Below are 22,915 nucleotides of genomic sequence, written 5' to 3' on the forward strand. Positions count from 1 at the left end.
TAGTCTTTGATAACAAACTCCTGACTGTTGTCACTAAATGTATCCCAGTGCTCTGATGTTGTTGAGGACGTAGTCCTGAGTTATACCAGTCAAGCTGTGTGTATATTGTTCCTCTGGAGACAACAAACTTGATAGTTTCTGCGAGTGTCCAGTAACAGATACTACAGGGGATTGTTTTCAGAGAGATGCAGGGGTGAGATACACCTACTGTTACCCTGCCAGGCAAAGTAAGGGCTGGCAGAGGTCTGAGGAGATTGTGTGGCTAAAAAACTGCTAGTTTTAGGGCGCTGACATCCAGTCAAGCACAAGCAAATCTTCCTTTCCTGTGTACCCTGGGAAAGTGTCACAGGTGCCCACTTGCCTGCTGTGGGACTCCAGGAAATAGGAATCCTCCCTCCCTGGCCCTTTAGAAAATATCTCTGATACCTTATAAACTGTTTGAGTTTGTTTTAAACAGATCAAATGTTGTTAATTTTATTCATGTAGCATGTTTCCCTTACTTCAAGTGAATCTGGACTGTGTTAGAGCTCAAGAACTGCCTCCTTTGCATTATTATTTACTACCCAAAGCTTTAATGCAGAGTTAAGGTTGGGCAGTGAATTTCCCTCATTTGTTTGAGGAAGTGGAGGTGGTAAAAGGGGCATGTTGGGGGGCACATGGAGGTGGCCGGGGAACACCTCACCGCAACTCAACTGCCAGCTCAGCCCTCCTTCTGGCTCCTTGACCCCCCGCATGAAGCTGTACTAGAGACCATGAAGAGGGATGGGCTGTAAGGAGCACCATCTGGAAGCAGCAAGACACCAAAGTGCTTCAGTTTGGGAGCTAGTGTCGGGGGAAGGGCTCTGCGAGACCCTCTGCAGCCTAGGAGAATTGCAGCAGTATGAAGTGGCCCATTCATCTCCATGTGATGTTTTCAGATGAATGAGAACACCCCACTCAGACTGTCGCAGCTAAATACAAGGTGGAACAGTTTGCTTATCATAAGTAGTCAAACACATATCAAGAGACCATTTAAGGCGACCCCTCCACTTCACCTTGAATGGTCTCTTGATATATGTATGTTAACTATTTATGCTAAACAATCTATCCCATTTTGTATCTAGCTGTGACACTCTGAGTAACTTTCCCAGACCTAAGAAGAGCTCTGTGTAAGTTTGAAAGCCTGTCTCTCTCACCAACAGACATTGGTCCAATAAAAGATATTACCTTACCCACCTAGCTAAATAGGAGCACTATCATATACTACAAAGTTGGAGAATTTGAAAAACTAATGATAGTGAAGTTTGCTACATGTTATCAGGAGGCTGGACTCTCCACTGACACAAGTTTTACCCCAGTGTTACTTCATTGATTTCCCTGGAGTCTCACTAACTTAAAACTGGTGTAAGAGAGTGGAGAATAAGGCCCCAGGAGTGTAGTGTCCTGGCAGTAGTGCAGCAGAGTGGAGGATTAGGCAGAGTGACACTGGCCACTGTCAAAAGACAGAATACTTGACTAGATGGACCATTGGTCTGACCCAGTATGGCCCTTGTTATGGTTTTTATATTCATTTTGGTAATCTTGTCAAATCCCTTCCTGATCCTGCTGTCAGTGTTGGGAGCTGCTCTCTTCATGCAGTTCCCATGCCACCAGATGTGCACTGTTCCCTGCAGCTGGGACTTTGCTTCTCATTCTGTCACTGGGAGGCAAGGAGAAGATCACCAGTCAGCACAAGAGTGCTGTAGGAGCGGGTGCTTCTCCCAGGCTATTGCAATGGGTATGATAGTGAGGCAAACTTATAGCTCATGAAATAAGAACCTTGGAAGAGGGAGCATTTTGAAAGCCAAATGCCCCTTACTATTTAGGAGAAAAGGCTGGGGAAAGGACAGAGAAAAAAGGAAAAATGGATGGTGGCATAAGGGGGTAAAAACAAAGTAGCAATAGGATGAGAAGCCAAGTAGCGGAAGGTTGGTAGGGAGGTAAGAGGGGAAGAGAGCATGAGCAGAAAGAAAGGGATAGAGCAAGGGGGCGAGGAGGGAGAGACCAAGAACAGACAGAGAAGGGAAGGAAAATGAATAAGGGAAAAGACAGACAGGTCCTGACTCAGCAAGGTATTTAAGCATATGAGTAATCCTATTGACTTCAGTGGAACTATACATGCACTTAAAGCTAAGCATGTACTTAAGTATCTTGCTAAATCTGGACCTCAACGTAGGTGGGGAGAAGAAATTATATTTATGCCTTTATTACCTACAGATTAGATTACTACAACAGGCTCTACCTGGCCAACTAAAAAGGCCACTAGGGATATGTCTACACTGCAATAAAGGACCCCTGGCACAGCTGTGGTTGGCCTGGGTTAGCTATTTGGGCTTTCAGGGCTCAGGCTGTGGGGAAGTAAAATAGTAGTGTAGATGTTTGGACTCAGATTGGAGCCTGGGCTCCGAGGCACCATGAGTGAGGACTGGAGAAGGTCTCAGAGCCTGGGCTCCAGCCTGAGCTGGAATATCTAAAGTGCTATTTTTAGCCCCACAGCCCGAGCCCTGCTAGCCCAAGTCAGTTGACCTGGGCTCAGACTCAGTGCCATGAGATTCTTATAGTGTAGACATACTTTAGGAAGCTTCAGCTAGTGCTGAATGTGGCTGCCCAACTTCTGAGAAAGGTGAGCTGCTGACAGCATTTTACACTATTGCCCTATGCTGCACTGGCTGCCAGTCACCTTTTGGGTCTTCCAGTTCTGCCCTCAATTACCACTATATACATTCCATGTCTTCAGTGGGGTAGCACAAGTGTAACTGAACTCAGAATCTGGTGCTGCAAGTAGAATTTGTTAATAATTCTATGATAATGCACAGCAGAATAGAATCCAGCTTACTTGCTGATTGTTGCATTGGCTTTGCAGTGCTAAGAGTAAAAATCTGTACAGAACTTTTTGGAGCCTAATGTGAGTAAGTCTGACTGTGAATACATACAGTTGAATAAAAAGATACAGCTACTTTTCAGAGCAAAACCACACTTTGTGTTATTATTCAGTCCCCACTAGAGGGCATATATGGCACGGTTTTATTTTCAAAAGAAAAAAAAAAAAAACATACAGCTGTGGGTGTAGGCAAGCATACGTCATGTACACCACAGGATACAGATTTTTAATTCCTGGAGGCAGCATTTCCTTTGGAAGACTGGCAAGTTTCTTTGTCAACCATTTATTTCCATACAGCTATCTAGGTGCATCTGCTTTGTTAGTGATCATGTTGGGCTAAATTCATCCCTCATGTAACTCTGCTGACTTCAGTTGAGTTACTCCAGGGATGCATTTGTCCCCATTGTGTATTATTTTTGGTCTACACTGGGAGATTATGGACTATGCATTACTACTGCAGGCAGAGGCAGCAGATTGAGTATGGGCCCAAATTTCAAATTGCTAGCTATACACAGCATGTCAGTTACCTCCAGGGATGATGTTTAAAAGAAGAAAAAGAGGAAATGCAAATTATTCTCAATAGAAAATAGTCTGAGACCACTGGTAAAGAAATCTGTTACCTTTATGGAGTAAATTCCAATCATAAAATAGTTTATTTTAAATTTGGAATGGATGTTGATTTTGCATTTTACAAGTATGATTTTTATTGGTATAATTCATAGAAAAGATAAACTTGAACAAAGGAAATTTAGCAAAAACAAATAGGATTACTTTCCAATATGGCAGAGGAGTGGAAGGGTCACACTGATGTGGCTGAGAAAAGGATGGCTGGACATAGAGGCGGCATGTGGGGGAATGCCCATTTCTCTGTGCCCCTCCATGCCTCTCACGGCCACCCACACACACACTGTGACATTCCCCTGGTGCAATCTGTATGGGTGAATTGCTGTGTCATCCCAAACCCCCACTTCTGGAGCCCATCTTACTTCTCTCTGCTGTGAGAACTCCCACTCCTGGGCTGTTCATTCACAGCCTCCAGCATGTATGCTGCTCCCAACTAAGTGAGTGAATGCTGCTAGCCAGCTGCTCTTTGGATTATACAACAGAGTGACACTAGTGAGTACCCTCAGTCCCATATACAACCCTAGGAACCTTCACCTTGCAATGTCCAATTATGGCCACTGAACAATGTAAGCTCATATAAGCTCATCAATTTAACAAATAAATTGATATGCACCAGCCTTGTTATTCCAAGTGGCGCCTCCAACACACTTCAAACCAAACACACTGCTTTAGGTAGAGCAAACAAACGAATTTATTAACTGTGGAAGGATTTTAAGTGATTATAAGTATAACAAGCATAACAAGTAGGATTTGATCAAAAGAAATAAGTTTAGTTTAGAATGCGTTCTGCTTTTAACACTTTCAGCAACCTTACAAACTTAGGCAATTCTCAACACAGACTGGCTGGTTTCTCTTCAGCCAGGCTCTCCCCTTTGCTCAGTATTTCAGTTGCTTGGTGGTGTTCATAAACGGCAGTGGAAGATAGTGAGCATGGCAAATGTCTCCCCTTTTTAAAATGTTCCTTCTCCCCCCAGGGGCTTTGCCCCACCCTCAGGGTCAGGTGACAAACAAAGTCCTTATATGGACTTATTCACGTCCTCAGTCAGTAAGCATTATCTCATCATGGTTCCAAACTAACCAAAGGAAGGGAGGTAACTTACTTGTGAGTTCAGTTGATCCTATCTTGATGCCCAGGCCAGTCCTTTGTTCCTGAAAAGGCTGAGCTGGGTTTGTCCTATATATGCCTTGATGAGGTGTGAACTGTCCCTCTGCTCCTAGAGAGTTTTGCCTGGATAGTTTTAAACCGTGAGGACGCATCTTTGGGAATATTTCATAGTGCAACCTCATACCTATACACATGAAATTGCAACCGACGTACTACTATAACAATAATGACCAGTCAGCATGAGCATTCTAAAGACTGTAACGTGACATACTTTGCATTAGATAATACACAATCCTACTATAAGGCTGAACATGGGGGTTCAGGGTGTCACACACGCACACAACCCCATACAAAACAACTCCCTGCCAATGTAGCTTAGAAGCTGGGGACAGCAGTAGGGGCCCATACAACTGGCATGGAGCCATTAATCCTCCTAGGAAATGTGTTCTTATTAAGGCACAGAGAGCTTATCTCTAACAACTACATTGATTTTATTTAAACATTACATAACACAGCAACCAAAGATTGCTGTAAAGTACAGCCTGCTGCAGTCCATTCTGCTCCCTATTGTCCAGAACTCCATCTTCCAAATGGAAAAAGGAGTTTTGATCTCCACAGCCACACCTACCTTCCTATACACTGGGAGGGCATGAGCCTCCTATAAATCCACTGGAATCTATCCTGAGTTTTAGAGTGGAACCACTTCAAGTTCTGAGGGGAGAGGTGGGAGGGAGATAATCCCTTCCCCTGACAGAATTTAAGAAAAACTCAAGCAGGGAGTTTTTACATCCCTCCAAACCTGGTCATACAGGTATTTCCACAGGAAGAGGTGATCTGGGCCAGTGAATCTTTATGGGTGAATAAAGAAGGATCCTTGTATTTTGTGGTCTGGACAAGCATTTATGAAGGTGAATGGGAGACTTCCCTTGCTCTCCCCCCAGCTTCTTACTTTCTCTTGAATGCCCACCCATTTGATACAGGATTAATATGCATTGTCACCCACTCCTTGCCATCTTTTATGATGTGGCTCTGGGCCCAGATAAAACCCTGTGTTAGAAGCAGAGCTGCAGGACTATATGAAGTATATAGAAAGTAAATAGAGATGCAGGAAATGATGCAATAGAAGGGGATGCAAGATGCTACTGGACTAAGCTGGTATTGCACTGGCTCAGATGCCTGGTTTAGGAGGAAGATCAAGGACTCTGGATAAAAGACAAATGTCCAGCTGGAAGGGGGAGTGTGTTGTGGGAACACCAACATTTTTGGGGAGCCCTACCATTTTGGTGATTGCAGACCCCATGTTGGCTTTAATCCATTCATTTATATCCACTTCATTCATTCTTTTAATTACTCATCTTATTGTCTCAATCTACTGTCTTACTATTCAGCTTCTGAGCACATATAGTTAATAAATTGTACCAAATTTAGAGCAATATGATCCAGAGTATGCTCTGAAAGGGAGGGGGATGACAAAGCCAAAGCTGGCCTTTTAAAGGTTATCTCTAACAATAAATTTCATACTGAAGTGTATTTCTGAATCCTGCTATTTATAAAATAATGCAGCAGCCCTGTAGTACAAAAGCACGCAGCATACAGTGAATGAATGATAATATTATTCCATCTCTTGGGCTTAAATGAGGCATCACAGAAGTGCAGAAGTCAGTGGAGTATTACTATGGAGAGGGATGGACTAATAAAAAATAACAGTAAAAATAACATTGGGCAGGTGTATTGCACTTTATATTTTCAGTAAAATATAGCAGGTCGGGAAGGATGCAGGTATTGGAGATCCTAAGTTATTGTCATTACAATAACCATCATTAGCCAATATACTACACAACAGTTACTAGAAAATTGTGAGATATCATAAATAATTAACATTAAACTGCACTGAGCAAACCACATGCTGTGGTGCATTATCCTTGTTTTTCTTACTGTCTTTGTTCACTTCAGGGCAGATCCTTCCATTCCACCCTTCTCTCTGGGCATGGTGGGCCTGAATGCAGCAGAACTGCTAGGATTCCAGTGCACAGGTGGTGAAGAGGAACAATTTGGAGAGCCACAGAGGCTCCCTATACCCTAGCACAGAGGGGACATTTGGGAGCAAAGCAAGGGCAGGCCAGAAGGGGGCAAGAATGTAGCTGGTGGAGCTCCACCAGTCAGTCATTCCCTACATTCAGTATGGAGTATAGTGACATTAAAGCTGTAGTAGTATCCAGGGAGTGGCTCTACTGTTTTTCTATGGCTTAGAATATAGGCTTCCTTCTCAACTACAGAACTCCTCAGCAACCTACCTCACCACTCAGGCTGTTCACTGGAAACAGGATTTGGCCCCTATTCTCTGACTGGCAAAGTTCAATAATTTGAAGTGCATCTCCCAATCATTAGTGAGAGTAACAGGTGAAGGATCAAGTCCTGCAGTCCTTACCAGGACTTATCTTCAGGGAGAGTTTTGCTTTCCAATGGACTGAGGGGCTGGAATCCATGTGTGCACTTTCAGCATCTATTTGGAAGTGTGAATATCCAAAACCAGTGAGAACAGGTTACACAGAATCCTTCCCACGTGTTGGCCAGGACTCATATTCCATCCCTCCCACACCCAATAAGGTTTATTGTGGGTGTTGTTTGTGCTCCTGATCTACACTCTCACTATGCAGTTGTGTAAGCCATGCATGCATGAATAGTATGGCCTTCCTTAGCCACACACACTTTACAAGCAGACAGTCCAGTTCTGCCACCCTAACTGCAGACAAGCAGTACTCTCCTCTGGGAGGAGTGCAGAGGGCTCATTATTAGTTATGGTGGCAGAACTGGGGTCTTAAAGCAAGCAAGCACAAAATCTGCCATTTTCAAAGACTCATAGCTCAGTCAAAACAAAGCTAATTTCACCTTAATATTTGTCCTGAGAGTAGACTATTTCCCCTTCAAATTTCTAGCCCCAGCCATTCTGATGCAAGAACTGTTCAAAAGAACCACTAATGAGATTTTTAAAATTTTTCTCTTTTCTTTTCTTTAGAATGTAAAAAGTATATTTTTTTCAGTCCACTTGCAGGCAGAATTAATCCAACCATTTCTGATCAAACTTCAGAAAGAAAAATAAACGTCAGGCACAGACTAAACCTGGAAAACCTCGACTCAAAAGATGAAATGGTCAGAAACTTAAAAACTTCTGAATGCAAGGGATTAGAAGGAAAACTATCATGTAACCTTAAATAGCTCAGTCATTTCCACTCCCTTTATAATGTTTGTCTTTTCTAAGCTTGAAGTTAAAAGTGGACTTTAGGTGCAAGTGGCATCTTGGAACATCCATAGAGACCCATGTGTTCACATTTTATTGGTGTCATAATGTAACTCTGTTTATAAAGGTATTACTGGCTCTAATTAGTCACACCAGAGGGATAAAACTGAAAATTATGCAAGGATTCTTGTCTATCAAGTCTGAAAGGACCTCTGTGAAGGGGTTTTGGAGGCAAATTATCTTGGTTCCTAAATTAAATCATTGTGTGTTCTGATTTATTATGAAAGATAATAACCACTGCACAATAAAATTACCTGTGAGGACATTCTGTTTAAGAGTTTGATATGGATTAGACAAAGAATAAGAGCTCATATGAAACAGTAACCAAATTATCAGAGTCAATCCATGTTTGTATGATTAAGCATCAGCACAGATGTCTTCTCAGGAAAAAAAAATTACATCTCTGATCAATAAAGAATTATTTTCTAATTATCTAAGGACTATGAAAGCAAGAAGATATTACCTGCTGAGAAAGATGTGTGGGATTCCTCTATGTCACACTAATGAGGTGTGCACAGACAGACTGCTGTCGGACTCTTGGAAAGGGTACAGGTAGAGTCTACATCCCTTAGCACTCACAACTCCTAGTGAAATCACATCTCTGTGCAGTGCAGGATTGGGTCCTTAGTCTCCTTTCAATTTTCAGTTTTCACGGATTCAGTCAGACTGTTATAGCTGATATTTTGTGATGTATTAGCTGAATACATCCCCAAGAGGATGTTAAATTCATTATTCCTTTTGGGAGAAAAAAAATAGAGGAAGTTGAATAAATAGCTGAGTTGTAGGCGTAACAATGAGACATTGGATCAGCATGGATCACTCTCAATAACTGTCTGAGAAGATGGAAACCGCTAACAGGTGCCTATTGTGCCTCTCACTGTTGTATATAAGCACCAGGCACAAAAGTTTAGGTACAGTAGAACCTCAGAGTTACGAACACCAGAGTTATGAACTGACCAATCAACCACACACCTCATTTAGAACCAGAAGTACACAATCAGGCAGCCGCAGAAAGAGAAAAAAAAGCAAATATAGTACAGTACTGTGTTAGACAAACTACTAAAAAATAAATGGAAAGAAGCATTTTTCTTCTGCATAGGAGTTTTTTAAAGCTGTGTTAATGTTCACTTGTAAACTTTTGAAAGAACAATCGCAACGTTTTGTTCAGAGTTTCAAACAACCTCCATTCCTGAGGGGTTCATAACTGTATCTACTACCTTCTACTGTAGTACTAAAAGGGTGAAACATACCCCTGTGCAGAAGGACAGAACAAAGCCTGTGCATCACTTAAGTCCCACTTAATCGCTAGTTTGAGGGCTTAAGGGATGGAAGGGCCTTTTCCGCAGGAATAAATTTCATTTATAACATCATAAAGGGAACTCTGAGAAATCTATCTTTCTGTAAATCTAGATGACTTTTTTTTTCTCTTTTTCTTCTCTCTTTCTTAGTCTCCTCTTATTCCTTATTTCTACTGAAAGCTGGCAAGGAGAGATTTACTTACCATTTTAATTTAAAAACTACTGTACAGAAGAGAGAAGCCATTCCTGGAGGAAGGTATTACAAAACGTGGATATGGAATTCTGATCTGAAGGTGGTCATCTTAGTAAGCAGGTTTGGTGTCAGGGTCCTTACCCTACCACCAAATATGCTCTTATCCCAATCTGAGTCTGAGGTTAACCAGCTGCAATAGCCTATGTGGCTATTTTGGCTAGTTGTGAATGATTAATTGGTCTTTGAGGTAGTTAGATCCTAACTTTGGAGTCAGTGTGAAAGCAGATAGGAAGGCAAGTCTGGGTAGATCTAATCTTATTGTAGTAGAGTTAAATTCTGCCAGACTTTCACTATTAAGTCAATTGGATGTAAATCAGGATACAATCTATACCCTAGAGGTTCTGCTGAAGAAAAATAGAAATAAGGAGTGAACGGAAAGGGAAGAGGAGTAGACAAATATCCTTACTCAGGCAAACCTCCCCACAAAGTGGGAGTTTTGCAGAATCAGACCTGAAGGAGAGAAGATGGGAAGGGAGAAAGAAGAGGAGGGAAGGGTAGAGTTGTGTCACAGGAGAATATGCCAAGTGAAAGCTGTAAATTTGATTTGTGCTGGTGTATAGGCTGAGTGGGTTGAGGCATTAGGAGTAGATTATATCTTGCAGAAGTTCCCACAATTTATATAAACTATATATGTGGGCAGATAACACCCAGGGGTTGCAAGCAATTTGGAGGATAGGATTAGAATTCAAAATTATCTTGACAAATCAGAGAATTGGTCTGAAACCAAACAAGATGAAATTCAATAAAAACAAGTGTAAAGTACTTAATTTAGGAAGGAAAAATCAAATGCACAACTACAAAATGGAGAACAATTGACTAGGTGGTAGTACTGCTAGAAAGGATCTCAGGGTTATAGTGAATCACAAATTGAATATGAGTCAACAATGTCGGCAGTTGTGAAAAAGGCTAATATCATTCTGGGATGTATTAAAAGGAGTGTAAGACAAGGAAGGTACTCCACATTAGTGAGGCCTGGAGCTGGAGTACTGTGTTCAATTCTGTGTGCCACAATTTAGGAAAGATGTGGACAAACAGGAAAGAGTCCAGAGGAGAACAACAAAAATGATAAAAGGTTTAGAAAACTTGACCAATGAGGAATGATTAAAATAATTGGCCATGTTTAGTTTTGAGAAAAGAAAACTGAGGAGGGAACCTGAAGACTGTGCGGGCGATCTGAAATATGTTAGGCTCATATAAAAAGGACTATGATCAATTGTTCTCCATGTCCACTGAAGGATATGATTTTACCATAGCACGTTTGTTCTTTATATATTACAATGTAATAAAGAAGTTATTTTAGAACCTAGAGTTGCCAGGATGTTTTTGAAAGATCTGTTTAAATTACAAACAAAAAAGAGAAACACACCAGAACAGCAAAGAGCATCCAGTCCATTTGACCACCACCCAGAGCCTGCAGCTCCTTACTAAGTTTTCTGTGCTGTCTTTTATTTACCATCTTTAGTGTAGTTACATGCTTACAGTGCATTTTTCTCTGTATCTCTTTTTATATTCTGATTATGTAACTGTACCAATTACATAACTGTGCAGTTGATAAATGTAGGATTTGTCTAAGGCTCAACACAGAGCCTCTGCTGTCAAGCCCATTGCGGATTCTCACTCAGCCAGCATACAGAAAGGTGCTGTTCACATTACATACCATACATAGGTGCTGGAACTGTAAGTGGTTTTCTCTATATCCAGGGTTTACAGTTTGGTTCAATGGCTCTCAGCACCCCCACTGTACAAATTGTCCCAGCACCCCATATATATACTCTTCCCAGGCATGTGTAATAAATATTTCACCGCAAGTCTTTTACATGGACTCCTGTTCATTGCATAATACAATGTAACCCAAAGAGAACCTGGCCAGCGTGGCACCCTGACACATTAATTGAAAGATAGAGTGTAAAAGTCAAACGAATTAAAATTTAACCAGTTATCTCGCGGGGGGAGGGCAGGGGGGCAGGTCTTTGTTTTGTTTGCTCAGCCTTTCCGATGTTGGCATCGCTGTCTCTTCTCTCCCCGCGGGCCCCCTTCTTACGGTCTTGTTTGATGCATTTAATAGGACTGTGCGTTTAACACCCGGAGGTTTTTCAATGTTCCACCTCTGCCCGTTATCTCCCGACGCTTTATTAAAAAGGAGACCGAAGATGTCGCGGCCCTTTTCAAAGCACCTCAATTGTTGTCGTGCATTTCCCCCAAAGCACCCGGCCCTGCAGAAAGGGGGCTTCTCTGAGAATCCCCCCGGGGGGGGGGGGGGTGCGAGGAAGGTCGCCTAGCTGTGAGGGAAAAAGCCCGCGATGCCAGCTGCAGGCGAACCACGCCACCCCGGAGAGGAGCGGAAAATCCCCCACAGGGCTGACAACAATGCGCTGGGTGTCTCGAGCCAGGAAAGGAGGGCGGCGAGGGGGGAAGGGGGGGGAACTGTCCCCGGCCTTACGAATCAATCCGTGCCCCCTCCCCCCAGCTGACAGACACCGCAGCCTGCGCTCGGGCTCAGCGCGTCACTCATTAACCGGCGGGGCGGGCACAGCACAGGCGCCCCGGCGACTCGGGCCCGGACGCCGGCGGGGGTCTCGGGCTCCTCCTCCCCCGCACGAGGCAGCGGCGGGGCTAGGATCACCGCGATGCCGGCTCACTCTGCAGGGGGAGCTGCCGCGCGTCGGCTGGAGCGCGGCCGCCGCCGCTGCTGCTGCTGCAATGAGTGATGCTCGCGAGGGAGGGAGGGAGGCGGGGGAGAAGCACAAATCCACTGCAATTCCTCCTCGGGCAGCCGGGAAAGCGGCTTTCCCTCCGCCGCGTTACATCACAAGCCCGGCTTCGGCTCAGCTGCTGCGGCTCCAGGGCCTCGGGGGACCTTCTCCAAAGGCGCCCTCTCCTCCTCCCCCGCCCCCGGTCAGAGGAGCATCGCCGCGGCTCGCCCACGGGGCTGGGGAGGGGGGACTATGCCCGGAGGCCGGGGAGCTAAGGACCAGGCGCCTCCCCCTCCTCCCTCTGCCCCCTTGCTGCGCTGGGACGAGGTGCCCGAGGACTTCGTGGAGTGCTTCATCCTGTCGGGCTACCGGCGGCTGCACTGCACCGCCCAGGAGTGCCTGGCCTCGGTGCTGCAGCCCACCAACGAGACGCTCAACTTCTGGACCCACTTCATCCCCCTGCTCCTCTTCCTGAGCAAGTTCTGCCGCCTCTTCTTCCTGAGCGGGGCCGGCGAGCTGCCCTTCCACCACCCCTTCCTGCTGCCCCTCTGGTGCTACGCCTCGGGCGTCCTGCTGACATTTGCCATGAGCTGCACGGCCCATGTGTTCAGCTGCCTCTCGCTGCGCCTGCGCGCCGCCTTCTTCTACCTGGACTACGCCTCCATCAGCTACTACGGCTTCGCCAGCACCGTGGCTTATTCCTACTACCTGCTGCCCGGCCTCAGCCTGCTGGACGCGCGGGCCATGAGCCGCTACCTGCAGCAGCGCCTGGGCTGGCAGCTGGACTGCAGCCTCCCCATCGCCCTCTACAGCGCCCTGGTGCTGCCGGTGGCCTTCGTGCTGGCCCTCACCTGCACCGTGGCGTGCTGCAAGAGCCGCTCCGAGTGGTGCGCCTACCCCTTCGCCATCCGCACCTTCGTCTTCGCCATGCCCCTGAGCATGGCCTGCCCCATCATGCTGGAGAGCTTCCTCTTCGACCTGCGGGGGCAGAACCCCACCCTCTTCGTCTACTTCTACCGCCGCTACTTCTGGCTCCTAGTGGCGGCTTTCTTCAACGTCAGCAAGATCCCCGAGAGGATCCAGCCGGGGCTCTTTGACATCATAGGGCACAGCCACCAGCTCTTCCACATCTTCACCTTCCTCAGCATCTATGATCAGATGTACTACATAGAAGAAGGGCTGCTGCAGTTCCTCAAGTCCCCACCTGCCTCGCCGACCTTCCTAGGCACCGTCGGATACATGCTGCTCTTAATGCTTTGCCTGGGAATAGTAATAAGGAAATTTTTGAACGTTGCAGATCTCTGCAAACAGGACTAGCTGACCAGGTATACTTATTCCTATTCTTTTTTGAGGATACTGCAAAATTTAGGTGAAATAAATCTACAGAGGAGTCTGGTACCTTTCAAGTGAAAGTTACAAGAGGAAACAACCAGTCACTGAACTGCTAGAATACTACTATTGCTCTTAAAACTTGTTGCCAGGGGAAGCAATCAAGCACTATTGTTTAAAACTGTGTCTACACTGCTGCTTAGGACAGCAGGTGAAAGCATTTACCACTACTCTTTAATCTGCCAGGAAAAAAAAATGCATGAACTGTGAAGGTCCCTTTACTAACTTTTGGAGATTATTTAACTCCGCAATATATACAGCCGCATCATGATTATACACAGAGATTTTTAATCAACTCCTGTGTAGAATTCCCAAGCAAATTATGCACTGAAGCTTTTCTTCTTCTGTGCTACTGTAATAGCCCTGCAAGGTCACATGCACTGGAACTGGATTTTAAATGCAAACAAGCTGACAGGTATCCATAATTTTTGTTTCAGTGTTCTAGCCTTTGTGGCAACAAAGTTATAGTTAAGATTTTAGAGGGGCGGGGGGTTAAAAAACAACTGTGAACTATTATGGAGCTATAATCTGATCAAAGGATTTTAGTCAAAGGGTGCAAGTGAATCTTGAATGGTTAGTATAGTCATTCCAAAGCAAAATAGAAATATAGGGCCAAATTCTTAGCTGGTATAAATTGGCACAATTCCATGGAAGCCATTGGATCAGCAGCGGATCAAGCCCACAGAATCAAAACCTAGTTCCCTACTCACACAAAGCACCACATTGACTTCAAAAGGAGTTTTGTGAAACTAAGGAGAGTAGGATTTCACCCGAAGGCCCTAATCCAAGATCTGATTTATTTTTTAAAGTTATGAAGTATATTGATCTGATTTCTGCTTCCCTCTTCTGCTCTTTAATTAATTGGGGCCAGATTCTGTCACTCTGAAACCACTTGAAAAATAAGATACTACTGAACATGGTACAGGAGGCAGAATCCAGCTCTAGATAAGAACTTGGTATTGTATTTTGACATCCTTCCCCTAATGTTTTCTAATTCAATTTACCTCAGCTGAACATTTTAAAGCCCTACTTAAGTGGCTGTGCTGTAGATGTTTCTGAGGGCAGAAGTTTTAATTGGGTGACTCTTCCAGTTTACAGGTAACAACCATGAACAGATTTTTTTAAAAAATACAAATTCGCAGTGTCTTTGCATAGCAATCCAGGTATTATCAGCAAAGAGCTGATTTCATTATTGACAACATACTATCAATTCTAAAAGGTTTTTTAGATTATAAACAGACAAGGTTTTAAACAGAAATATTTTAAAGTTATAGGACTGGACAAATAACAAGTATGCAATAATGTAATACAAGGAAATTACAGTCAAAGTTCAGATGACAAACTACCTGTGCTCCATTTTCAAAATGTATGGTGTCACTCCTTAATGGAACACTAGTCTTATATTGCACAATAATTTAACTGCTCTTTATACACAGCAGATTCATCTCTACCTGTGGAAATACATTTGTTTTCATGTATGATGCATCAAGGCCCAATTAAGTATTTTGAGTCCATTCTTGTAGTCTTGATTTGGGAAAAAACGCCCATTGTCATCAATGGGCATTTTGGTCGGTTAGGGAGTGCAGGATCAAGCCTTTATTTTGAGGTTGGAGTCTTCACGCAAACATGATTTTGAAGGCTGAATGCATCAGTAACTCTCATCTACAGAGAGAGCTCCTCTGATGGTTCTCAGGGTATCCAGGACTCTGAGTTACCTACTTATGCCCCTGCCTCCAGTGAGTGTGAAGCTTGCTGGTGCTTACCTGGGTGCCAGCTCCTTGACACCACCAGTTCGTTAACCACCCAAGCACTCTCCTCTGGGCTACACCAGCCCTTACTTTACCTTGCAGGCTAACTAAAGGTGTACCCCAGTTCCTGAGTCCCTTTGAAGTATTTCCTTGTAATGTCCAACCCCTTATCCACTAAACTCTCACAGAAATACCAAGCCTGCTGGCCCCAGGGGAACAGTGTACACACCAACTTGTATGATTCAGTGCAGGATCAGCACTGTTTAATACCACAGCACTGAGATATATTTATAGTGAAAAACCACCTTAAGTTTATTATCAAAGATTCAAGAGAGAGTGAGTAAGGTAATGGAAACACAAAGATTACATATAAAACAAAATCTTAACACACTTTCTAGGGACTAAACTTAACTGTAAGCTTAGCCTCCTTGTCTAATGCAGTTTCTCATCCAAAGCCTTTTGCAACTTCTTCAGTGAAGGCTGGTTGTGATCCCATTTTCATTAATGTAAACGCACTGCCCATTTACTTCCTAAATGCAGGGTGTCTATTCTGTTCTCCAAATATAGTCCAGCAAATCTTTGAAGTGTATCTCAAGATAAGGTTCTCTTCCCCCCGTTGTGTTTCTGTTAGTTCCTTCCTGAAATTCTTACAATCCTTTATCTGCATTCAGTTTAGAAGGGTGATAGAAGACCCATTGTAAATGAGACAATACTTAATATACATTTCAACAGAGAACAGGTGAATAAACATCCCTTGTCTGACAGGAAACCTATGTCCATCACTGCTGTGATAGACTCTAAGAACATATTTTCAGTATATATACAGAATGCCTTACATAATATTTGCATGTACATTTCACAACAATAACCATGAGCAGTGTGACCTGGCTTTTGTTTAAGAAATCACAGAAGGTCCTCTGGTGAATCAATGTACATACCAGAATCAGGATATTCTTGTAACCCCCTTGCCAGTTGGCATTAAGGGGGTTTTAGGTCACTCCAGTCTCCACTACTCTGATAAAATAGGGGGAAATTTTCATAGAAACAAAAGGCATTTAGATGCTCCACTTCCACTGACAGTCAATGGATGTAAGGGCTGGAACTAGGCTGGAACCCCCTGGCTTGAAGTGATTTCCTTTATATACAGGGTTTACAGTTTGGTTCAATGGCTCCCACTATACAAATTGTTCCAGCACCCCATCAATAGAAGTGGAGTATCTAAACTCCCATTTATGCCTTTGCAGATCTTCCCCAGAATGCTTATCACTGGGGTCTTTTGTACCTGAGCAGAAAACCTTTTCTAGTGTGTGAATATCATTAAGAACCTTTGGTCGGATTTCTTCTGCTCTTCTCATATAGGACTCAGTTGGCAGTCTTTGTGTACCCCAAACTTCTGCTGAAGTCAGAGAGTTTCAGTCTGGCAAGGAGTATTACGCCAGTCATGAGTTAAGGCTGCTTGAATCCATAGATAAAGTCTCCTCTTCACTGCCTACTTTGGGGGTTGTTTAAGGCAGAGAATGCATCCTTCCCTATTCCATGGCATTAATCTGGTGATTATTGAGGCATCTTGAGCACTGTGAGATTAAGTTTTTCTCATGCGCCATGAGGTGGATAATAGAAGGAAAAGGAGGCCCACTTCACCTTCTTTCCTTACATATTTTTAAAGTATTGTAGTTTTAGTTTTATCAAACTATAGTATTTAATAAGATATGGCCCAACACAAATATATTGCATTCATTCTTTGTCAGCCCTGGGGCTGCTAACACATCACCTGCAGCAAAGCTACTTGTGGAGTCAAAGCATTTGATAAAAGTGTATAAATCAGTGGTTCCCCAACTGTGGTCCATGACTATTTATTGATGGGCTGTAGAGAGCAGGCTGGTCCCGTGGGGCTGTCTCCTCCTTGTTTCCAGCTACTAAACTGCATTAAAAGATGCTAAAAACTACATTAAACACTTTCCTGACATTACTTATCCCTGTAAGTGATTATAGTTGCCCCAGTGGTATTATTCAATTGCCAGTAAGGCAGGAGGTGGTCTGCACTATAGTCAGGAGGAGGAGGAGAGAGTCTCATGGACCAATCTTCATTAAGATGTGGGTCATTCTCTGAAGTTTTGAAAATTCTTTATATAAACAAATACAGAGTCAGCTCCTGCAACTGTGCCATGCTCCAAACCCCCCCACCTTCCAAGAGGTCTGAGTGTAGACCAGTGCAGGCTCTGACCCATGACACTGTTAGAGTATCTCCATATATTCTGCACATAAACAGTGAGTTTGAAATTAATGTCTTAAGAACAACGTTGATGTTTCAGGCGTGATGCACTCACATTAAAATAAGGCTTTTGTAGTGGTTAGAGGGCTCATCCAAGCTTCAAAATAAATTATTACTTTTAAAAGTTTTTTTTTTTAAAGAGATGGCATTAGAGCATCCAACCAGCAATTAAGAAATGTGTGAGAAACCAGAAGGGCCAGGAAGAACAGCTCTCAATGCTAAGAGACAGCTCAGAAACAGCTGAGAGTATAAGCCAAATGTAGAAAAAGTCTTTAAACCATATTACATAATGAGTTTTATTTGTGCTTCTCAGTAACAATGTAGAGGGCATCTTGAGAAGCAATGTCAGAAAGGCCATGGCTAACTTGTAAAAATACATTTGATATTTGCAGTTAGGCCATGTGAGATCATCTATATATATCCCAATTACAGACAACAGTATACAGTTGTTGGATTATCTATGGCTGCAAGTATAACTGGAATCTTATTTCCATTCATAAATGGTGGCTGTGAACCCTACTTGACTTAAAGATTTGTGCTCAATAAGGCACCACTAGGTAATATTCAATATATTGCTTCATTCTAAACGTTTGTATTTCAGCAAAGTTTTGAGGTATATTTAGCATCTAAGCCCAGCTGTAGAATGATTTATGAATGCTGACTGCAAGTACAGCTCTGTTTTACTGTACTGTCAGTACACTGGATGTATCAAAAGGATGAATGGGTACAGGTAGGTCTGCCTGGTTTTCAGAATTGTAACTAATAGTTTTTTGGTTTTAAATGCAGATAAATGGTTACAATAAATTGCCACATTTCTCTGCAGAATTTCTAGGGAGCTATTACTTGAATATCTATATTTATTTGTTGAAGGGCACATATGTAGATAATTAAGATTAGATCTCCTTGATGGCCAGTTTTTAATGATATAGACAAACTATAATTGAGTTAGAGAGGCTAAAAATGGAACAAGCCATCCTCAATTATGGGACGTATTCCTGCTCTCATTGAGGTGAATGGCAAAATTCCTGTTGGCTTAAGTGGGAGCAGGAGCCATCCCTTGACTTGCAAGCATCCAGAAGATAATTCAGTGCATCCACAGTCATGTCCGGAGGTTAAACAGCATGTCTGTTCTCTAACAGCTATAAGCTTGAGGGGCATTTTACGGGACAAAATCTTGCAGGGCATGGTATAGGCAGCTGTCAGAAAACACACACCTAGCATAAGGAGCATAGGGAGAAAGATTTCTGCTCCAATCCTAAAGAGTGGGCACTTCCCAGACCTTCTGTGAAAGGAGTCATGGAGGGGCATTCTGGGATGGGGTTTAGGCTCCAAAGCATGACCTCTATAGGTTTATATACATATTTCTTTTCTTGGCCCAGGAATGGTCTCTCTCCTGACACATTTGTGCAGGTGTGCACAGACCACGTGTGGAGCTGCTGCTATGCGGAATGTTGGTGCACACTGACATTATTTTGTAATGAACATGCCCAGCACTGTAGCCTAGATATCGACATGCCAATGAGCACCCAGCCTTCCCCCTGCTTCACAACTACTGTAGAACTAGAGTAGTAATTACTTCCGTGAATTACATGGTTGACCTGTAGAAACTCTCCTATAGTGCAGTGGCTATGCTGGAATTCTTCAAATAGGAAGCTTGGTATATTCATTTGAATGACAGAATCTAGAATGCTGAGCCAGCTCACAGCTGTTTCATAGCAAGGCTAGCATCTGAGTGTCTGGAAACAAGGTGAAAGGGTATGGATACACAGAGTTCTAGTCTGAATGCTGTAAGGGGAGAGATTTGGCAGTTAGAACTAGAATCATTATGTTTTCTCATGTGAGAGTTGATTATTTGTTTAAAGTTTTCTGCTTATTATGTCTTTGCTGAATTCATCCACAGTGTGGATCTGACAGGTGCTTTATGTATAAATTTCATTGCAGTAAAATATTCCAGGCAGTGCAATTGTAAGGGATTATTGCACTTCATAACTGGTTAAAGGCATTGAGTTGACATCAACATGCCTTATATAGCACCAAATAATGCATACAGTAATAATCCAGATATCCACAGCATGTCTTATTGCCTAGAACAGTCAGCATGATCAAGTAGTCTGAACAGAGGCCCGAGAGCCAGGATCTCCTGACTTCTAACACCAACTCTGCCTCTACTTGGTCTGTGACCTTGGGCAAGTTATTTAAACTTTCTGGGGCAAATACATGCAAGTCAGTAGAAACACACCAGGGATTAATTTGGCTCTCAGCTTCCCCATCCGTAAAATGGATAATAAACCTTACCTACCTCACAGGAGTGTTCTGAGGATTAGCTAATGTTTGTAAAGCGCTTAATAAAATGCAAAGAACTTCAAGTGCTAAGAAATATTCATTGACTTTCAGCACAAGGAATGTCATATTCGAATGAGTTCGTTATCTCCGCCTGAGAAAGGAGCATGACTATTCATGGACAAACTAGTGGGCAATGTACCCTTATAGTCCCATTTCTAGAAGAGCATGATCCTGCTCCCTTTGAAGTCAATGGCAAAACTCCCATGGCCATCAGTGAGGCCTCAGAAAGCCCCAAATGAACCGTACACCTTTTTACAAGCCAACTAAATGCAAAGGAGGCAGTGGAGGAACGGGGAGGAAAACAAGAGAGGGTTTTCTTTCTTTTATAAATGCTGACTAGTGATTCATTTATACAGAGCAGCCTTTTAACACTCACATGTGGCTTGATCCTATTCCCCATTAGCGGGATGACAATAGGAAAAGATTTTCTTTTATGTCAATGGGAGTAGGATGTGGCCTCAAATGCTCTCCTGGCCTTTGTGCACCGCTAACCCTTAGCTGAATGATAAAGACCTGCTGCACCACTCCCTGGTCATAATATTTAGGGAAGGGTAAACTTAGACAGATCCAACACACACACACCCACACCCACCCACCCCTTTTCCCCCCACACCTCTGCTGACGTGACCCAACTCAGGTCTTGCCCTTTACAATACATGCATCAAAACAGAACAGAACTCATCTCATCCTTCTCTTCACTCACTTTGCCCTTCTTTCTAGAAGTCCTCTGTGAATCATAGCTACAAACAGCACAGCTAAATAGGCAAAAGAAAAAGGTTTCCAGGTGCTTGTCCTAAGTGATGGTAGGAGTAAAGACAGGGAAGAAATAGGAAGTCAAATAGTTTGAATAGCATTAAGACTCTTTAAGCCAAACTCCACCCTTTAGACATTCATTCTGCACTAATATAATCATAGCTTCTATATCATGCCTGTAGGTCAGGGCTGCATAATTTAAGGCACAATTTAAAGCTAAGGGTATTAAGTACAGGGCACAATCCTTTATACACTCAGGTGAGATGTAGGAAGTTGAGAAGGTTTTACATGGATTAAAAGACACAGATCTCCTTTCAACATGTTTATTTTTGTAAGGACTGGGAGCAGAAAGAAACAATGATTTCTTCCCCTCACAGTTTGCTACAGTAGGGCCTTGGTCTACTCCACTGAGATCAATGGCAATTTTGCCATTTACTTAACAGGGAGCAAGTTTATGCCCATAATTCTTTGAGGGGAAAGACTACCAGCAACCTTCCACTTCCTTGGGAGCTTATTCCTGGCTGCTATGTTCAGATTTTAAGGAGTCACCTATTGTGCATTCCTGCTGTAGATGAATGCCTTAGTGCTTGCAGTTGCAACTAGGAGTCTATAGTACGGAGAGGCATAATGAAAATACAGCAACAGTTGCATCTTTTTGATCAGCTAGTGATTCAAGCACACTTCAGTATAAAGGAGGTATATTGTTTAAGGGTCTCTGCATGCAACTGAATAAGACTGTATTAATCTTCATTTCAGTTTGAGTGTTTGTTTTTTTGAGGAATTTGCTCTCTGTAAAGTCTTGGATGCAGACTACTGTATACATAATTACTATGCACTTTTAGCAAAAAGAAAAGGTGTGAGCTATAAATAAAGTTGTTTCTGAATTCATTGTAGTAATGCATTTGTGTGGTTTTATTTCTTTCTCTAAACTAGTATTAGGTCATTGGGAACAGAAATATTCCAGATATAGCCATTTAGATAAATCTGATCAGATTCAAGTTGGCAGGGCCTGATGAAATTCACCCTAGCATACTTAAGGAACTAGCTGAAGCAATCTCAGACTGGTTAGCCATTATCTTTGAGAACTTAAAGGGTGAGTGAGGTCCTAGAGGATTGGAGAAGGGCAAATACTGTACCTATCTTTTAAAAGGGGAACAAAGAGGACCTGGGAAATTATAGACCAGTCAGCCTAAATTCAATTCCTGAAGAGATACTGGAGCAAATTATCAAACAATCATTTATAAGCACCTAAAAGATTATAGGGACTAGCCAATGGATTTGTCAAGAACAAATCATTCCAAATTAACTTAATTTCCTTCTTTGACAGGGTTACTGGCCTTATGGCTAGAGTGGAAGGTGTATATATGATATATCTTGAGTATTATAAGGTTTATGACACAGTCCCACAGATATTCTCAAATAAATTAGGGAAATGTGGTCTAGATTAAATTACTATAAAATGCTTGCAGAGCAAGTTGAAAGACCATACTCAATGAGTAGTTAGATGGTTTGCTGTCAAACGGGGAGGACATATACAATGGGATCCTACAAGGGTCTATCCAAGGTTCAACACTATTCAATTTTTTTTTAATGATTTAGATAATGGAGTGGAGAGTATGTTTATAAAATTTGCAGATGACATGAAACGGGAAAGGATTGTGAGCATTTGGAGGACCACATTACAATTCAAAAGGACCTTCATAAACTGAAGAATTGGTCTGAAATCAACAAAATGAAATTCAATAAAGACAAGGGCAAAGCACTATAGTTAGAAAGGAACAAAATCAAACGCACAAATATAAAATGGGGAATAACTGACTAGGCAGTACTACTACAGAAAAGGATCTGGGGGTTTATAGCAGATCACAAACTGTATATGACCCAACATGGTGCAGATGTGAAAAAGGCTAATATTCTGGAGTGTATTAACAAGAGAGACATATATAAGATACGAGAGGTATGACAGTTTTGCATCAATGTTTGGATACTGTGGTCCCAGAACCATGGAATGCACAGGGCTCTGGGCAAAGATAGTGGAACACAAATGCTCCCCTCTTAGTGGGGGGGCACTGTGGTTTTGTCTGAACGCCCAGAACAACAGTCAAGAAAGGGCAGAAAGTTGACCTTCCCCCTCCCAGCAGTCAAAAGATGGCGAGGGGAGGGGAGAGAGAGCACAGTTTCATACCACTAGCAAGCCAAGAGGGCAGGAGAATGAAGAAAGATAGTGGTGCTCCTGACAT

At 42.9% G+C, this 22,915-nt stretch overlaps 1 protein-coding gene across 1 annotated transcript; it reads left to right on the plus strand.

The window, feature by feature from the left end:
• Window positions 1-10,361: 10,361 nt before the first annotated feature.
• PAQR9 (progestin and adipoQ receptor family member 9) lies at window positions 10,362-21,561 on the plus strand. The gene is given in 7 exon segments (XM_067543291.1): window positions 10,362-10,415; window positions 11,864-11,971; window positions 11,973-12,028; window positions 12,030-12,189; window positions 12,191-12,307; window positions 12,310-12,409; window positions 12,412-21,561. Coding segments are annotated over 7 exon segments (1,671 nt in total). The 3' UTR covers window positions 13,488-21,561.
• The last annotated feature ends 1,354 nt before the right edge of the window (window positions 21,562-22,915 follow it).

The sequence above is a fragment of the Emydura macquarii genome, unplaced genomic scaffold (genome assembly GCF_026122565.2).
Source record: "Emydura macquarii macquarii isolate MOO-44397 ecotype Brisbane River unplaced genomic scaffold, CSIRO-AGI_Emac_v2 contig_18, whole genome shotgun sequence".
NCBI classification, from domain to species: Eukaryota; Metazoa; Chordata; order Testudines; family Chelidae; genus Emydura; species Emydura macquarii.